The following is an 18,928-nucleotide window of genomic DNA, read 5'->3' as shown; positions in this document are numbered from 1 at the left end:
TTAGCCTGGAAATATCCGCTGAAATGTAATACAGCAAAATGCAGATCTGGTTTCTGGAAGATTTGTAATGTCTGCCTTGATATTTCAGAAATACAGGAAATGAGATGATGAAGTCATGGCCATGGCTTGGTAACGAGAGACAAAGGGATCAAGTAGTCACAAGCTATAGAGAGGAACGACCATTAAACACAACTTGACTTGACTTATTGAACTCTTCTGACTGAGCTTTTCCTGGAAAGTGAAAGTTAAAGTCCTGGACCATTTCCTCATGAAACTCTTTATGGACTTGAGGCGAACCGAAAGTGAAAGTTAGCTGGTGATAAAAACTCGTGACGTGTCTGTTCATGACACTGAGTAACTGAAGTGACTGAGTGCAGAAGACAGTTACAGGAGGGAGAAAAGGTAAGAATCAACACATTTGTACTTGATTAGAAATGAGAAAGAAATGGATTAATGTCTCTAGAATGAAAAGAAGTAAACTAATAAAATAGATCTAGGTTTTATTTAGTTTAGTTGTGTACAGCATTTGAAGCTGATAGACGTAGTAGAGTTATTATTAAAGCTGTGAACTGCCCTTTTGTTATGTTTATAGGTTGTTTTTTTTTAACGCTCAGTTACAGAAAATTATCCGAATATTTTTCTACTTGGAAGGAACATTGCTCTTGACATGGCCAGCAACGGGAAACAGTGGGTTCTCCTGGCAGCCGGATCTACAGGCTGGGAGAACTACAGACACCAAGTGAGAATACTAAATACAGTGGCTTGATGAAAATACGTACTGTATGTACAGCTTTTTAAATCTAAATAGTAAACAAATCTTTACTAGTAGGTTATTTATGTTTCAGAGAGACATGGGTAGCACTTTACAATAACAGTACATTAATAATCATGCACTAATATTTGAATGAATACTTACTTAAATATGAACTAATGATTAGTTAAGCCATGTGCTAATCACAAACCAATGAAGAGTTAACTCTGACTACAACGAGTCTTATGAATTCATGCGTGAACAACGATCACCTAACAGTAAGTACATCTTAGTACATGTATGTTAGGTAGTGTATTAATTAACGAGTAAGGTTAAACTAAATCAAACATGCTCTATAAGAAAGAATAAAGGATTAAACCTGCACAATTTCAAATCGTTTATATAATTTGACGTTCCCAATTTACATTGATCCTCCTTATCAAATGTAGACAGATGCACTAATAATAAACACCAATAATCTCAAACCTTTCTGCGTCATTCTCCATCATACCCAGACTAAAGCATTGGAAAGTCATTATATAGAACACTTTTTTAAAAATGCTGATAGATTATCTGCTATATGAATAAAGGATAATTAGGAGCAGTGCCCCGGGCCCTCACCACAGTACTACAGTAGATTTGAAAAGAAATGGATGGAGAACTCATAGTTAGTTCATAATTAAGTAAATATTAATTAATTGACGTATTAATGCATAACTATTCATGTATTATTATTGTAAAGTGTTACAGAGACACCATTAAATCCGTGCAGCGTAAAAGCGAAGTCCTTCCATTCTCTCACAGGCCGACGTGTGCCACGCGTACCAGGTCGTGCGCCAGAACGGGATTCCGGATGAACAGATTGTGGTGATGATGTATGATGATATCGCTTATAATGAAGAGTGAGTATCTGTCATGTAGAAGTTTGTGGTCAGAATGAGAATTCTCTCAAACTCTATATGTTTTTTCCCCCTGTTCACCATTGAAAATGTCCACCATTTTCCATGATAAGGACACATGTCCTTATCATGTCCACCATTTTTCTCAAAACAATATACAACCGCAGTTCCGAAAAAGTTGGGACAGTATGGAAAAATGCTAATAAAATCAAAGGGAGTGATTTGTAAACGTACTTTGACTTGTATAAAGACGAGGTATTTGATGTTTATCTAATCAACTGCATAGTTTTTTTTTTAAAGATAAACGTTTATTTTAAAATTGATGCATGCAAAATGCTCCAAAAAAGTTGGGACAGGGGCAATTTAGGACTAATAGCGATGTGAGAAGTTGAAATAAGATGGTGATGTGAAACAGGTGAGGCGATCGTCTAATCATAATATATAAGGAGCCTCCAAAAAAAGCTGAGTCTCGCCAATCTGCCAACAGATGCGTCAGAGAATAATCCAACACTTAGAGAAGAACATTCCCCAAAGACAAATCGGTAGGATTTTGGACGTTTCACCTTCTACATGCACAATATAATTAAAACATTCAAGGAATCCGGTCAAATCTCGGTGTGTAAAGGGCGGGGCCAAAAACCACTTCTGAATGCGCGTGATCTCCGATCCCTCAGACGTCACTGTCTTAAAAACCGTCATGAGTCTGTAATGAGATCCTGACATGGGCTCGGGAATACTTTGGTAAACCTTTGTCACTCGACACCATTCGCCGCTGCATCCACAGATGCAAGTTAAGGCTTTACTACGCAACGTCTGTCATGGTATGGGGGCGTGTCAGTGCGCATGGCATGGGGAACTTGCACATCTCATGAGGGCAGCATTAATGCAGAAAGATATGTACACATTTTGGAGCAACATATGCTGCCAATAGTTAATGTTATATATATATATATATATATATATATATATATATATATATATATATATATATATATATATATATATATATATATATATTTTCTCTCTCAGAAATCCATTCCCTGGCAACGTAATCAATGTACCAAGAGGTCCAGATGTTTACGATGGGGTTCCAAAAGACTACACTGGACAGGTAATGTGTTTTGTGACATACAGTAAAAAAAAACAACCTTATTAGATTAAGTGGAAATTAAACTGTTGATGAATTTATTACTAGCATGTGTCAGCTGAAAACTTCCTGGCTGTCCTGCGTGGAGATTCACGGGCTATCAGGAAAAGAGGAAGGAAAAAAGTCATCAAAAGGTATTAATCATCTCTTATTTAACAACTCTCGAATCCTAATCTACTATTCTGCTTCCTGAACACTTAAACCTGGTCATTTTACAAGCCGTCCCAAACTTCATTTACATTTTAAAATGAATACTAAACCTGGAGGAGAGCTGGTGCGAGTTGTATTGTTGTTGCACCAATAAACGTGACAGTCACCAGCAGCCAGTGTAGTTTCACTGTGACCAAACACAGCCGACGACATAGTCAGCAAATAGAACGGCAAAACAAAACGTTCTAAGGGACTTTAAAAAAAATCTCCATACTACCTCCAACTCACTGTAAAGAATGTGTGTGTTTCTGCACCAGCTGATTTCAGAACATAGCAGAACATAGTAATGTTCTCTACTCGCAGGTCTATCGTTAGAGAGTCTTCACTGTATAATCTGACATGAAGACACACCCTATCACAGTCTGTTATAGAATTCACAACACAGTTTATGTGATAAGGAACAATATTAAACCACAGCTGAAATCACACAGAGTAAATCCGGATGAAATTGTACGCAGATGAATATATTGCTGAAATATTGCTGCGCACTGATATTTATTATCCATATATGTTCTGTTTCAGTCGTGCAAATGATTCTATCTTCATCTACTTATCGGACCACGGAGGCCACGGAGTCTTTCAGTTTCCTAATTCTACAGTAAGTACAGTCAGTTTTAGTAATGTCTGTCTTTGAAATATAACTGCGGTTTAATTTAAAATCGCAGAAACAAAGTTCCATTAAGAGCTCTTCAATACAATAATAATGAACTTTACAGTCGATTGTATTAATCACTTGTCGTCTGTTACAGCTTTATGCACATGACCTCATCGACACAGTGAGAGAGATGTCCAGGAATGGCAAGTTTTCACAGGTAGATACATTACAATAATATGAGGACTGAAACTTCATCGTGAACACCATCGACACGTTTGGTGAAATAAGGGGACCGAACGCTGCTCGTGTCTGCTCCACGTACCAAAGCCAACTCCATTTCCCAGAATGCTCATCCAAACAGTTTATAACCACAAACCCAGTCATGTGATCCGCTATCTCGTTGTACTACCCTGAACACTGATTACCACTACATGTTCACAAATAGCATCCTCCTCATGAACTTGAACTTTCAATGAATCTTTGCAAAGTCATGCTCATACGTTGTACTAGTGATGTTACTAGAAATATAAGGTAATGTGTGAAAAACTCAGCTTTTACTTTATTTGGGGAAATCTAAGACTCATATTCCAAAACGTCAATGAGTTTGGCCATTTTTTCCCCATGCAGATGGTTATTTACATGGAAGCGTGCCATGCTGGATCAATGCTGGACGCGCTGCCACAATTAGGCAACGGTTAGAACTTATTCATGAAAAAAGAGAATATTTTTACATTTCTATGTATTTCTATGTATTAAAATATATTGATATGTCTTCAAAACCTCTCACGTGTCGTTTCAGCGTATGCCGTTGCGGCGAGTACGCCAGATGAGAGCTCATATGCTTGCTTCTTCGACAAGAAAAGGAACGCATATATCGCTGATATTTTCACAGCTTACTGGCTAAACCACACCAAGAGAGTTAGTGTTTTATTTAAGAAATAAACACCATGTGTGCTGATGTTACAGTAAAATAATCAACAACAGTGGAGTTACTGTTACCGCCCTGAAGTTTATAATTTAAAGTGTTTTACTCCTCTTATACCACAGCGTTTAGAAACAAATCATTTATATATATATATTTATTTAAGAATGACGTCCATTTATTTATAGAAATTTATAGCACAGCGCTGCTGAATTCTGGACTCTGATTGGTCAGAAGGTGTTGATTAGTTTTCTATAACAGCAGCTCTGGCAGTAGCGCAGCTGCACATCACAGGTTTATATTAATGCGCTCGCTGTGATACGTTATCGTTTCTATAGTAACGAGTTTCTTTGCGGTTTCTCTGTAACATGACAAGCTGTGTTTTTTTTGTCTTATTAACTTCGACTTGTTTATAGCTGCTATAATGTAATGTTTCACAACGTTAAACTGTTGTGCCAAAAAATTATGCCACGGTTTAATAAATGTAAAAATGATAATCATTGACAAAGTGCTGTGGTATAAGAGGAATTAAACACTTGGGGACGTGCTGTTATCACCTGGAATTGAGAGTTATGTTATGTTACATAAGATTACCTACTTAAATTTGGTCAGTTTTGTTGATATACTAAAAGAAGCTGAATTTGAACACTTTTTTATATGAACAAATGGGGTTGTTGCTCTTTTTCTGTTTCCTTGATAGAAAAATCTCAGGTTCAGCACTCTGGAGGAACAGTTTCATTATATAAAAGAAAAAGTCAGAGAGACTGTGGCAGAATGGGGAGTGAGTCAGACACCTTGTCATTATGGGAACATGGTATGTATAATGAAAATTATTATATTAGTCAATTGAGGGAATTAACTCAAGCATTTAATAATACTATTTAAACAAACTACAAAAAAAAAAAAGTCAACCTTCCCAGACAATAGCATTATAACGAATGATAATTGCTTTAAATGGACAGGTTGTTGTATTTATCAACATTATTAAGCAATAAAAAGGTCTTTAAAGTTAATTTTGTTATTCGCTAAAAATATTACACAGTGTACATTATTTTTTATTTAAAACATATTTTATAGTTCATGCTCCAGTTACCCCTGAGTGAATTTCTGGGACAGTCTTCTGGCGACGTCAGGAGGATTTACAAATCCCAGTCACGCAACTTTGAAGTGACCGATGTCGTAGAAAGCGCAAATGTTCCGCTGTTAATCCAACAAAACAGGATTAGAAAAGAACGGAACCCCAGAAGAAGAGAGGCTCTTGAAAGAGAACATAATGATCTGAAGAGAGTAAGTGCACCACTTCCTGTGCGTTACATTATTTCCCCAAATGCAATTCAGTTTACGATACACACCTATACCTGTACTCATACTTATTTATAGCTTTTCCTTTGAAGTATTATCCTCTTCATCTACTCTATAATCTCAAGATATACTCATTTTAGGATGATTAGCATATAGCACGGGGCAAATTGCAGTCCAGATCCAACAACAGAATGAAAACACTGCATCAGAGCCGATCAACGTATAAAAAACAACAACAAAAGAGCTAATCATAGATCTGTGACTCTCTGGTTTTATAAACCAAACCAACAGTGTTTTATTTTATCCAATCACATGCATTTATGTAAATTATTCACTGCTCATTAGCTAGAGGGAGCTAGAGAAGTCAGAAAGAAAAGTATTTATTCGTGTAATGTAACGTTTATGATCTGATTAGTGAAGGGACAACCAAATGACAACATAATGTTAAAAGATGACTGGACGGAGAGGTGTGTGTTTAAAGAAGACATGTGCATCGGGATATACAGTCACAGGAGTGTGTGTGTGTTATATTCTTCATTACAGCCATCAGATATGAAGCTTAATGCAAAAAAAGAAAGGCGGCTTTTAGTTTTAGTTGAAGACTGGCTCATAGTCTACAGCTAACGCACCCGAGATGTGTATTTTGCCTATTTATACTCATTTAAACTGCACAATAGATTAATCATCATCTTCACGTCTGTAGAAGCGGAGTACAATGGATAAGGCCGTGCAGAAGATTGCTCAGCGCTGCACATCCGATCGAGGTTTACGAGCTCTGAGTGAAAAACACGAGGTGACTCGAACGTACGCTCTCAAATCCGTGGCCGAGCATTTTAGGACAACTGTCTTCAACTGGGATGAAGAGCCGGTACTTCTTTTTCATTTATTCAGTCATTCAGTCATGTTTTAGTTTGTTGGTTCCGGCGGGTACGTGCTTATTTATTTAAAACCTCCAAAGATCGAATAGATCGAATAAAATCCAATAGTCCTGCGTTTCCTGTGTGATCCAACAAGTTGATGGTGTTTTGGAAGCACTTTCAGACTTCAGGTGAAGTTTTACTGGGTGGATTGAGTGAGTTATTATTCCACAACACCATGAATTAGTGCCATTATTCCAATAAGCAAGAAATGAAGTATGTTTAATCAGTGACGTTAAAATGTACCTAAGACGTAAACCACTGTGTGTGTGTTAATGTTATAATTACAGTCTAATACAGGGTGGTGTGATGAAGTGGAGGTACTGTTAGCACCCTGAAGATGATTATTTTTCTATAACAGCACACCCGCTAGTGTTTTATTCCTCTTATACCAGAGCAAATGACCAAGAATGACAATTTTCATACTTTTTATCCATTTATAGTTGTATTTAATGTCAAGGAATGTCTGGGAAACAAGTTAGTTCCTGTTCTCACTTACGCTATAGCAGCTACAAACCAGCCTGTCTTTATACCGGGATCCAGAATTCAACAGTGCTGTTATGTAAATAATCTCTCTCTTTCTCTCTCTTTCTCTCTCTCTCCCTCTCTCTCTCGCTCTCTCACTCTCTCGCTCTCTCTCTCTCTCTCTCTCTCTCTCTCTCACTCTCTCTCTATCCCTCTCTCTCTCCCTCTCTCTCTCTCTTGCGCTCTCCCTTGCTCTCTCCCTCTCGATCTCTCTCCCTCACTCTCTCTATTGCTCTCTCTCTCTCCCTCTCTCTCTGTCTCTCTCTCTCTCTCTCTCTCTCTCTCTCTCTCTCTCTCTCCCTCCCTCTCTCACTCTCTCTCTCCCTCTCTCTCCCTCTCTCTCTCTCTCTCTCTATTGCTCTCTATTGCTCTCTCTCTCTCTCTCTCGCTCTCTCTCTCTCTCGCTCGCTCTCTCTCTCTCTGCAGTTTGTTTTCACCCATTCACACCTGCAGGTTTTAGTGAATCTGTGTGAGTGCGGTCTGGAGGTTAGGAGGTATGTGATGGGTTTCAGTTCCTCAGTAATTTATTTGAATGAAATATTTCCAGTCGTTCATGATTTCTTTCTTTGTCTCCATCAGCATCACTGCAGCCATTGACTATGTCGGTCAGCGGATTCAGTTCTAAAGAAAAACACAAGCAAAGCTACGGAGCGACAGCAGATTTCATTCTTCTCAAACGCTTCATTGTGATTGGCTCAGCGTTCTATATATGCAGTCATATAAAATGTCTTTTGTTTATAAGAAGCATGTATTGAGTTAAGTGTATCTTTTTAACACTCTGATTTAATTGGATAGTCGGGAACATGTTACTGTTACTATATATTTTATTCATAATGAGATTAAATACTTGTTTTATGCTCCCTCCAAAAAGTGATGACAGCATGTACATACAGTACAGGTCACAATCCTTCACTTTTATTTCTTTTTTTTGTTCTATTTTAAACAAAGGGGACTTTTTAAAACAATCACTTTTCATGAATCATTATTAAAATAGAATTAGTTTTAGATGTACTCGTATGACGGTAGTAAATCATGTTTGTAATTGTGATTTTCTACTGTAACTATAACCACATTCTGGAATAAAGAGTATAAAAGTGTTCACAAGGAAGGATGTTTTTATTTATGCAGTGGTTTATGGAATTGTGTTGCATATTTGTAATAATTTCTAAGAAAATCCTTTGATGGTTTATTCATTCATTCATGCATTCATCCTTTTTGCACTTTTCCTTCTGGGGCTTGTGGTGGCATCAGGCTGAGAAGGTTCCAGCTCCTCCTCCTGGGGGATCCCCAGACATTCCCAACCCAGCTGTGTGAAATAATCTCTCCAGCAGATCCTGGGTCTGCCCCGTGGTCTCCATCCCTGATTCTGCCCCATCCAAAGCACCTCAGCCTGGCTTCCAGGTTATCGTGCTCCTCAACATATTACAGAGAAGTAATTAAGTCAAGGAGGAGCCTCATTTAATCCAGCTACAGTCATGTGAAAAAGAAAGTACACCCTCCTTCAATTCTATGTTTTTATTTATCAGGGCATAAATAACAATTGTTTGGTCCTCACTAACGTCTATAAACAAACATATAACCTCAGGTGACAACAATAACAACAACAACAACAAAGAAAACACAATCCATGTGTCCTTATCCATCACTGAAACTCCTCCACCAGGGGTAAGGCCTCTCCTCTCACATGAAGTGAGAACCATGGCCTCAGACCTGGAGGTGCTGATTTCCTCCCAGAGAAACCTTTCTGATCGATTATAAAACATCTGAAACGACATAAAAAGTGTTTTTTCCCCCTATTCTCGTTACCCAATGACAAAACATATCAGATATATTAAATACATAATAAAAAATTCACTTATAAATGCTTCACTTCAAGTTCATGTGCATAAGTGCAGTCTACAAGACGATAGGATGAACCTGCTCGTGATATTCTCCAGTCTATCTTTGGGTCTATTTTCCAAAATATGAGCAAATGAATAATTTACATGGTAATGGTGATGACGAGCGCTGTTCGAGTGCCAAGTACGCTCCTTCCGTGTTCATGACCGTGGCCATTCCTTGTCCTGCGAACTCCTTAACTGACCTGACTTTATGGTTGGGTCTCAAACGCACACCTCTCACACACAGGGTTCATGATGATCAATCCACATAAAAGTACCGAAGAGCCAGGAGGTGGGACGGAACAAAACATCTTAGTTGGAGTGCAGTTCAATGACCTTTGCTTTATAGCAGAGTCTCTACACAGATCCCTGAGTCCTGAGTCCTGAGTCCTGAGACAATTTGGTGATTAATCTACAAATGCTCAAGAGTGGAACGCAGAAGAAAACTTTATTTGTCACGTATACATTATACAGTAGGGGAGTCCAATCTTATCCAGGTTTTCATTCCAACCAAGCAGAGAGTATATTCAAAGCCAAGCTCCACTGATTCAACAGGTGGGATCAGGTGTGGCTCCTGTTTGATTGGAATGAAGACCTGCTCCCACACCGGCCCTTTCCGGATAAGATTGGACACTCCTGTTATACAGGGTTCATACACGCATTATAGAATGAAAACCGAGGACTTTCCATGAGTACTTCCAGCACTGATTTCACATTTTCAAGGACTACACACAATAAAAGTATTTCCTGTCAGTGACTGTTTATTACTACAACAGCAAATGTCACACTAGCGCTTCAAAAAGTGCACCAAATCTCCAAAAGAGGGGTTTACTCCAGAAAGAGAGGACACAGAAGTATTACCCTCTGATCTGATTACATTGTAGTCTCCAAAAGGTGGCCTCACAGTCCAGTGTCTCATCATGACCCCATCTAAAGATTAGAAACCATTTTCGTACAATAAACATACGCACGCCGTCACTGCTGCACGGAAACACGCTAACTTCCAGCAGTGTTCAGCTCCTTTCAGCACCACTCATTATCTTCCTACGTCTTCATCTGAGTAAAAGCAGACTGGCAGGACAGATAGACTCCGCATCAGCATGTGGCTCGCTGTTCAACATGGGAAATGCTAAACAAAATTTCTAATATTTTGTTGTTTTTTTGTTGTTTAATTATCACTCTTAGTCACACAATTATATCAATTGTATTTGCCATACAGTGATGCTCAGAAGTTTGTGAACCCTTTAGAGTTTTCTATACTGTATATCTGTGTAAATAGGAGGTAAAACCTCATCAGATTTTCACACAGGATCCTGAACGTAGACAAAGAGAAGCCAATAAAACAAATGAGTTAAATATATTATATTTTGGTCAAAAAATCAGAAGTGACTGTATTAGCCAATCAGGAATGAGCTGCCTGATTTATGTTAATGCATAAACAGTAGTTAGCCTTTTTGTGGTGGTTCAGTGTGATATATCGCATATCGCATGATTGACCTGTTTGTGTATGAGGAGCACTGTGACTGGACTGTTTTCCTGAAACCCTCTTGATGACTCAGAAGATGAAAACTGAAAGTGGAAGCATGCTAATGATAAAAGCTCTGATGCTCCTTATCTATACACAAACTCAAACTAACCGAGTGCTGACGCAGTCACAGGAGAGAAGCAGGTAAGAATGGACATATTTACACTTTTCTACTGTTGTACCCCCCTAGCATGCGCAGACTACACCACCCCTTAATTTATTATCAGAACAAGGGGAGCTCTGTAATGTTACTCACAAAAAAAAATTAATCACTGATGCAGGTTTAAGAAGATATAAAAATACAATCTCTATTAAATAGTTCTTTTCTCTTTTTGAAGTTAGGCTGAAGGTTGATCAATAAATAAATAAATAAACAAATAAATACATCATAGTTACATACATAAATACATCATCAGTTACATAGTCATTACATTTGGTCCAGGAGAGCCTTTGGGTGTCGAGTGCGAACAGGAGCTATCACAGGTTTTCACTTTGGTGAAAACAGTTCAAGGAGACTGACATGTCATGTTGCCTACCCAACCTACCCTGCCCCACCCAGAACCACAGTTTGACTAGTAACAAACAAACAAAAAAAAGATTGAGAAAAAAAAGGGAAAGAACCCCCAGACATTCCCAATCCAACTGTGTGAAATAATCTCTCCTGCAGCTCTCCAGCAGACACCCCCCCCCCCCCCCACACACACACACATACTATTAACACCAAACTAAGAAAAGGAAGCAACTTCAAGCCTAATTGGCTAAATATAATCATAAGCATGTCCATTAAATAATCCACACATAGCATAAATGCTATACCACCTAAATATGGGGGAAAATCCACGCTACTGACATTTACCTAATTTGCACACAGCTAGAGCAGAGGTCCAGTGCACAGTATGATGACGTGGTCAAGACGCTAGCGTCGGCATAGTAACCCTCGTCAAGTTACTTACACAAATAACTACAGAATTAGTACCTCACAAAATAAACCCAGTAATAACAGGGTGCATCAGCTAGCTCTCTCTCTCTCTCTCTCTTTCTCTCTCTCTCACTCTCTTTCTCTCTCTTTCTCTCTCTCTCACTCTCTTTCTCTCTCACTCTCTCTCACTCTCTCTCTCTCTCTCACTCTCTCTCTCTCTCCCTCCCTCTCTCACTCTCTCTCTCTCACTCTCTCTCCCTCTCTCTCTCACTCTCTCTATTGCTCTCTATTGCTCTCTCTCTCTCTCTCTCGCTCTCTCTCTCTCTCGCTCTCTCTCTCCCTCTCTCTCTCTCTTTCTCTCTCTCTCTCTCTGCAGTTTGTTTTCACCTGTTCACACCTGCAGGTTTTAGTGAATCTGTGTGAGTGCGGTCTGGAGGTTAGGAGGTATGTGATGGGTTTCAGTTCCTCAGTAATTTATTTGAATGAAATATTTCCAGTCGTTCATGATTTCTTTCTTTGTCTCCATCAGCATCACTGCAGCCATTGACTATGTCGGTCAGCGGATTCAGTTCTAAAGAAAAACACAAGCAAAGCTACGGAGCGACAGCAGATTTCATTCTTCTCAAACGCTTCATTGTGATTGGCTCAGCGTTCTATATATGCAGTCATATAAAATGTCTTTTGTTTATAAGAAGCATGTATTGAGTTAAGTGTATCTTTTTTAACACTCTGATTTAATTGGATAGTCGGGAACATGTTACTGTTACTATATATTTTATTCATAATGAGATTAAATACTTGTTTTATGCTCCCTCCAAAAAGTGATGACAACATGTACATAGAGTACAGGTCACAATCCTTCACTTTTATTTCTTTTTTTTGTTCTATTTTAAACAAAGGGGACTTTTTAAAACAATCACTTTTCATGAATCATTATTAAAATAGAATTAGTTTTAGATGTACTCGTATGACGGTAGTAAATCATGTTTGTAATTGTGATTTTCTACTGTAACTATAACCACATTCAGGAATAAAGAGTATAAAAGTGTTCACAAGGAAGGATGTTTTTATTTATGCAGTGGTTTATGGAATTGTGTTGCATATTATTGTTGGGTCTCAAACGCACACCTCTCACACACAGGGTTCATGATGACAAATCCACATAAAAGTACCGAAGAGCCAGGAGGTGGGACGGAACAAAACATCTTAGTTGGAGTGCAGTTCAATGACCTTTGCTTTACAGCAGAGTCTCTACACAGATCCCTGAGTCCTGAGTCATTATCTCCATGTGCACAGAGATAGACAAGGGGAAATCCAAGGGGAACTTCATGAAGAGAGGATGACTCAGAGGAAGGGCTGAAGTGTTGTTGAAATGCTTGCTCAGCTGAAATGGAAATTGTTGTGGATAAAAATGTCATAAAATAAACATGAGGGAGACCTAGTATCCAGTAAAGGGGAGAAGAAGAAAAGACGGGCACCAAGACACACAGAAGCGGTATTAGGCGGATATTGACAAATTGGATTTACACTTTAAAGATCTTTAAGAGTACTACACTATGGTTTACTAGTCGAAGAGTCAAAAAGAAGTATAAGAGCTGAGGAGTGCTAACACACACACACACACTCTCGCACAGTCAAGGGCGGGCATGTAGACATAACACACACACACACACACACACACACACACACACACACACACACACTCACACATAACATTATAACTTTATAAGAATAATAAAAAGGAGTATTAAGATATTATAAGGGTAATATCTTATAATAATAGAAAACTCTTTATAAAATACAGAATAGTAGGATATGTAGGACAGTAGAAGGGTAATATAATGATATTATGAAGTAGGAAGTACAGTAAACCGTTTTTCAAGCAGTATAACTATATATAAAATAGAGATATAGAGCAAATATGAAAATAAATTATAAACTAGAAATACAGAAAAATGTAACTTACTCATAATTCAGATGGTGAAGATTCTTGTCTCGCAAGGAAGGCCTTAATTTTAAGAGAAAACCATGAGGAGCCATTTATAAGGGTAGCTGAGTCAAGCTGCCCCCCGCGAGATAACAGTAAGACCAAGGTCACGCTAAATTGTTTTGTCTCTCCACTTTTGAAGCTAATGGTAAATTGAAATACCCTGTTTTAGAATCTATTGGTGAGTTGAAAAGCCCTGTTTTTTTAGCTAATAGTAAGTGGAATAGCCCTTTTTTTAGAACATAATAGTAATGTAGATGAGCTCTTTTTTAACCCTATTGGTATTGATATCATAGTCTTTTTGAAACATATGGGTTATTTACTGTGTAAATACAGTATAAATACTGGAGCTTAAGCTCAGGGCATCGGATCACTTCTGAGAATTCTCATCGGTGTGGATCTCGTGTGGTGGAACAGAACCAATAAATCTGGACCCTTGCTTCTTCTCATTCACGGCTGGTGTCTTTTTCTCCAACTGGGCTCAGAGGTAGATGTGAGTATTTGCTTCTATGTTGAATTTTAAGTGTTTTTGGGTAAGAGGCTAAATTTGAGCCAGCAAAATGAAACACTGACAGCCCGTGTTACAATTTGGTGATTAATCTACAAATGCTCAAGAGTGGAATGCAGAAGAAAACTTTATTTGTCACGTATACATTATACAGTAGGGGAGTCCAATCTTAAGTGACTGTATTAGCCAATCAGGAATGAGCTGCCTGATTTATGTTAATGCATAAACAGTAGTTAGCCTTTTTGTGGTGGTTCAGTGTGACTCAAGTTTGTTTTGGGTTTATTTTTCCCCACCAAATATTACAGTAAATTTTTCATCAACTGTCTCTGTATTTTGATTACAGCTTTACGTAGCCCACTAGAAAATGTATACAAATAAATATTTTAAACCAAATTAAAACAATATAGACTCATTAAAAATAAAGCAGAATGTAAACCACTATATTTTCAAATACGTCATTTGAACCAGTTAAAATGTTTCATGTAGATAATTTCGACCAATTAACACCATTATACACGTAGATCTCGCCTTGATTGACAGGTGACAGCAGGAGAATTTTTTTTACTGTGCAGACGCAGACAAAGCCAAAGCGAGGAGAGAAAGCCTAAATTATAATTATATATTATAAATAACCGTTTTAAAGAGTGAAACCAAAGGTCAAAACAGTACTACTGCCAGTTACTGTTACTCACTCCTGTTACTGTTACTGTTACTCACTCCTGTTACTGTTACTCACTCATGTTACTGTTACTGTTACTCACTCCTGTTACTGTTACTCACTCCTGTTACTGTTACTGTTACTCACTCCTGTTACTGTTACTGTTACTCACTCCTGTTATTACTGTTACTGTTACTGTTACTCACTCCTGTTACTGTTACTCACTCCTGTTACTGTTACTGTTACTCACTCCTGTTATTACTGTTACTGTTACTGTTACTCACTCCTGTTACTGTTACTCACTCCTGTTACTGTTACTGTTACTCACTCCAGTTACTGTTACTCACTCCAGTTACTGTTACTCACTCCTGTTACTGTTACTATTACTCACTCCTGTTACTGTTACTGTTACTCACTCCAGTTACTGTTACTCACTCCTGTTACTGTTACTGTTACTCACTCCTGTTATTACTGTTACTGTTACTGTTACTCACTCCTGTTACTGTTACTCACTCCTGTTACTGTTACTGTTACTCACTCCAGTTACTGTTACTCACTCCAGTTACTGTTACTCACTCCTGTTACTGTTACTATTACTCACTCCTGTTACTGTTACTGTTACTCACTCCAGTTACTGTTACTCACTCCTGTTACTGTTACTCACTCCTGTTACTGTTACTGTTACTCACTCCTGTTACTGTTACTGTTACTCACTCCTGTTATTACTGTTACTGTTACTGTTACTCACTCCTGTTACTGTTACTCACTCCTGTTACTGTTACTGTTACTCACTCCAGTTACTGTTACTCACTCCAGTTACTGTTACTCACTCCTGTTACTGTTACTATTACTCACTCCTGTTACTGTTACTGTTACTCACTCCAGTTACTGTTACTCACTCCTGTTACTGTTACTCACTCCTGTTACTGTTACTGTTACTCACTCCTGTTACTGTTACTGTTACTCACTCCTGTTATTACTGTTACTGTTACTGTTACTCACTCCAGTTACTGTTACTCACTCCAGTTACTGTTACTCACTCCTGTTACTGTTACTATTACTCACTCCTGTTACTGTTACTATTACTCACTCCTGTTACTGTTACTGTTACTCACTCCTGTTACTGTTACTATTACTCACTCCTGTTACTGTTACTCACTCCTGTTACTGTTACTGTTACTCACTCCAGTTACTGTTACTCACTCCAGTTACTGTTACTCACTCCTGTTACTGTTACTATTACTCACTCCTGTTACTGTTACTGTTACTCACTCCTGTTACTGTTACTGTTACTCACTCCTGTTACTGTTACTCACTCCAGTTACTGTTACTCACTCCTGTTACTGTTACTCACTCCTGTTATTACTGTTACTGTTAGTGTTACTCACTCCAGTTACTGTTACTCACTCCTGTTACTGTTACTGTTACTCACTCCTGTTACTGTTACTGTTAGTGTTACTCACTCCAGTTACTGTTACTCACTCCTGTTACTGTTACTGTTACTCACTCCTGTTACTGTTACTGTTAGTGTTACTCACTCCAGTTACTGTTACTCACTCCTGTTACTGTTACTGTTACTCACTCCTGTTACTGTTAGTGTTACTCACTCCTGTTATTACTGTTAGTCACTCCTGTTACTGTTACTCACTCCTGTTACTGTTACTGTTAGTGTTACTCACTCCAGTTACTGTTACTCACTCCTGTTACTGTTACTGTTACTCACTCCTGTTACTGTTAGTGTTACTCACTCCTGTTATTACTGTTAGTCACTCCTGTTACTGTTACTCACTCCTGTTACTGTTACTGTTAGTGTTACTCACTCCTGTTACTGTTACTCACTCCTGTTACTGTTATCTCCATACTACCTCCAACTCACTGTAAAGAATGTGTGTGTTTCTGCACCAGCTGATTTCAGAACATAGCAGAACATAGTAATGTTCTCTACTCGCAGGTCTATCGTTAGAGAGTCTTCACTGTATAATCTGACATGAAGACACACCCTATCACAGTCTGTTATAGAATTCACAACACAGTTTATGTGATAAGGAACAATATTAAACCACAGCTGAAATCACACAGAGTAAATCCGGATGAAATTGTACGCAGATGAATATATTGCTGAAATATTGCTGCGCACTGATATTTATTATCCATATATGTTCTGTTTCAGTCGTGCAAATGATTCTATCTTCATCTACTTATCGGACCACGGAGGCCACGGAGTCTTTCGGTTTCCTAATTCTACAGTAAGTACAGTCAGTTTTAGTAATGTCTGTCTTCGGAATATAACTGTGGTTTAATTTAAAATCGCAGAAACAAAGTTCCATTAAGAGCTCTTCAATACAATAATAATGAACTTTACAGTCGATTGTATTAATGCTGTACTCAGGAGATAAAGATCACTGTTTGATCATTTGCTCAGATTATTTGCTTTAACATTATTACTTTAAACTAGGGCTATACAAATCTGCAAAACCAACATAATTTTCAAAAGAATTGGGTTCAGATTAGAAGAATAGAAGAACACTGGGAACAGCAGGTCTCATATATTCACATATATTTAAGTAAGTAGATCTACCTATCTATTAATCTATATATTTATATGTAAGAGTCCTACACATTTATAGAACTATACTGTATTTATTACATTATAGCTCTGTTCTTACATGTTAGATCATAGAATCACTAGAGAATATCTCTCTCTCTCTCTCTCTCTCTCTCTCTCTCTCTCTCTCTCTCTCTCTCTGTCTAATTGTATTAGTTAGAACTCTGGAAAAATGTATTGACGTATTAATGGGAAACTGAAAGTAATGGAGGAGGTATATAAATCCATCTTCTAGACGGTGCATTAGACCTGAAAGCATCACAAGAGAAGGTAAGAATCTGAACGTGCTGCTGCTTTAAATGTCATAATGATTTCAGACTGAATTCTTTATGAATCAAATGCATGTGTAACTTATCAGGCTACTTTAAGTGAAATTTCTTCTCTCACAATTTTCACATTTTTTCCTTCAATGTAATGGGTTTTTCACGTAATTATGTAAATTATACACTGTTTATTAAACACCAGTTTATTAGGAGCGGGATATGTAATAAACTAGCGTCCTAGTGCATTGCCTTCTGTATTATAAGGCCTTGGAAAAACACAATCTACAACTATCATGAAGCCATAAAAAAGTTGCTTTTCATAAAACTGTGTCTTTGGAAATGCATTGTCTAATACTAACAACAAAGACATTAATATGTCTCTCTCTCTCTCTCTCTCTCTCTCTCTCTCTCTCTCTCTCTCTCTCTCATTTGTTTTCCAGTCCTTTTTTATTTGACTATTTGCTCAAGATGAGTACTAAAAGAAAATCAGGTAAGCCATCCACAATCAATACTGCATTTTGCCTTCAAACTAAATGTTTAATTAGAACATGAGTGAAGCAGAGCTTTAAAGGAATAATATTATATGCTGATTTCCACTCTGATCTCTGAACTGCAGCAGAGGGCATCGTGAACGTGATCGATAACTACGACAGACCAGGAATGGCATATGCTGAAGGACCGTACGCGCATGCTTTCGAAGACAAACCCGGAGAGCGCGTTCCTAAAGCCGGAGCCGTAGCCGAGGCCGGTGTAGGACGAGCCGGAGCAGAGTGGGGCGTCTTTTCAGCTGGAGCTAAAGGTCCAAATGCTTCTGCCGAGGCTGAGGCTAACATTCTGGAAGCAGGAGCCATGGCTCGAGCTGAGCTTGGAAGTGTATCAGCTGCAGCTGGTCCAGTGAAAGTGAAGCTGGGCCTGGGGATTGATACTGGGGTCAAAATTAGTCCCACTAAAGTGGAGCTAAAGCTTCTTGGCACTGGGCTCACATTAGGTGAAGAAATGGGAATTTCTGTTTTGGGAAGTGAATTGAAATGTGCAGTAATGTGATCATCTTTTTCTGTTAACTGATTAATCTTCTCTGTAAGATTTTTACAGTGATAAGATGCTTAATGTTTAGTGTTAAGTCACAGCTCTGTCTGGCATTACTGCAATCAGAAACGCGTCATATTACTGACGATAGAAATGAAATAAAATAAAATAAAATACTATACAATGCTTCCCATGCTTTATCTTTCCACACAGAGAACACTTCACACACAGTATTATTTTAATAATCATGACATTTGTCTATTCTAACTTTCTTCTCAAAGAATTTGAG

The 18,928-nt window shown here is 38.1% G+C and overlaps 1 protein-coding gene across 2 annotated transcripts; it reads left to right on the top strand.

Moving 5' to 3' along the window:
• The first annotated feature begins 255 nt into the window (after positions 1–255).
• LOC108274367 (legumain) lies at positions 256–12,647 on the top strand. Of its 2 annotated transcripts, none has more exons than XM_053685197.1 (14): positions 256–402; positions 615–739; positions 1,556–1,653; positions 2,680–2,761; positions 2,846–2,931; positions 3,530–3,605; positions 3,757–3,819; positions 4,230–4,296; positions 4,402–4,520; positions 5,225–5,338; positions 5,602–5,811; positions 6,530–6,694; positions 11,969–12,036; positions 12,122–12,647. In XM_053685197.1, exons 2-14 carry the CDS (start codon positions 668–670, stop codon positions 12,165–12,167), a joined length of 1,266 nt encoding a protein of 421 aa, XP_053541172.1. In that variant the 5' UTR covers positions 256–402; positions 615–667; the 3' UTR covers positions 12,168–12,647. The 2 variants fall into 2 exon arrangements, with proteins under 2 accessions (XP_053541172.1, XP_053541171.1); XM_053685196.1 differs by lacking the exons at positions 11,969–12,036; positions 12,122–12,647 and adding exons at positions 7,695–7,762; positions 7,848–8,372.
• Positions 12,648–18,928: the final 6,281 nt, after the last annotated feature.

Source organism: Ictalurus punctatus, chromosome 13 (genome assembly GCF_001660625.3).
Source record: "Ictalurus punctatus breed USDA103 chromosome 13, Coco_2.0, whole genome shotgun sequence".
Classification (NCBI taxonomy): domain Eukaryota; kingdom Metazoa; phylum Chordata; class Actinopteri; order Siluriformes; family Ictaluridae; genus Ictalurus; species Ictalurus punctatus.
Note: the sequence above shows the minus strand (reverse complement) of the source record. Positions and strands in the feature narration are given on the sequence as shown.

Coding starts and splice junctions, on each gene's coding strand:
- LOC108274367 (XM_053685197.1), top strand. CDS start 668: ATGGCCAGCAACGGGAAACAGTGGGTTCTCCTGGCAGCCGGATCTACA. Junction 2,932..3,529: donor AGGAAAAAAGTCATCAAAAG/GTATTAATCATC, acceptor GTTCTGTTTCAG/TCGTGCAAATGATTCTATCT. Junction 12,037..12,121: donor TGCGGTCTGGAGGTTAGGAG/GTATGTGATGGG, acceptor TGTCTCCATCAG/CATCACTGCAGCCATTGACT.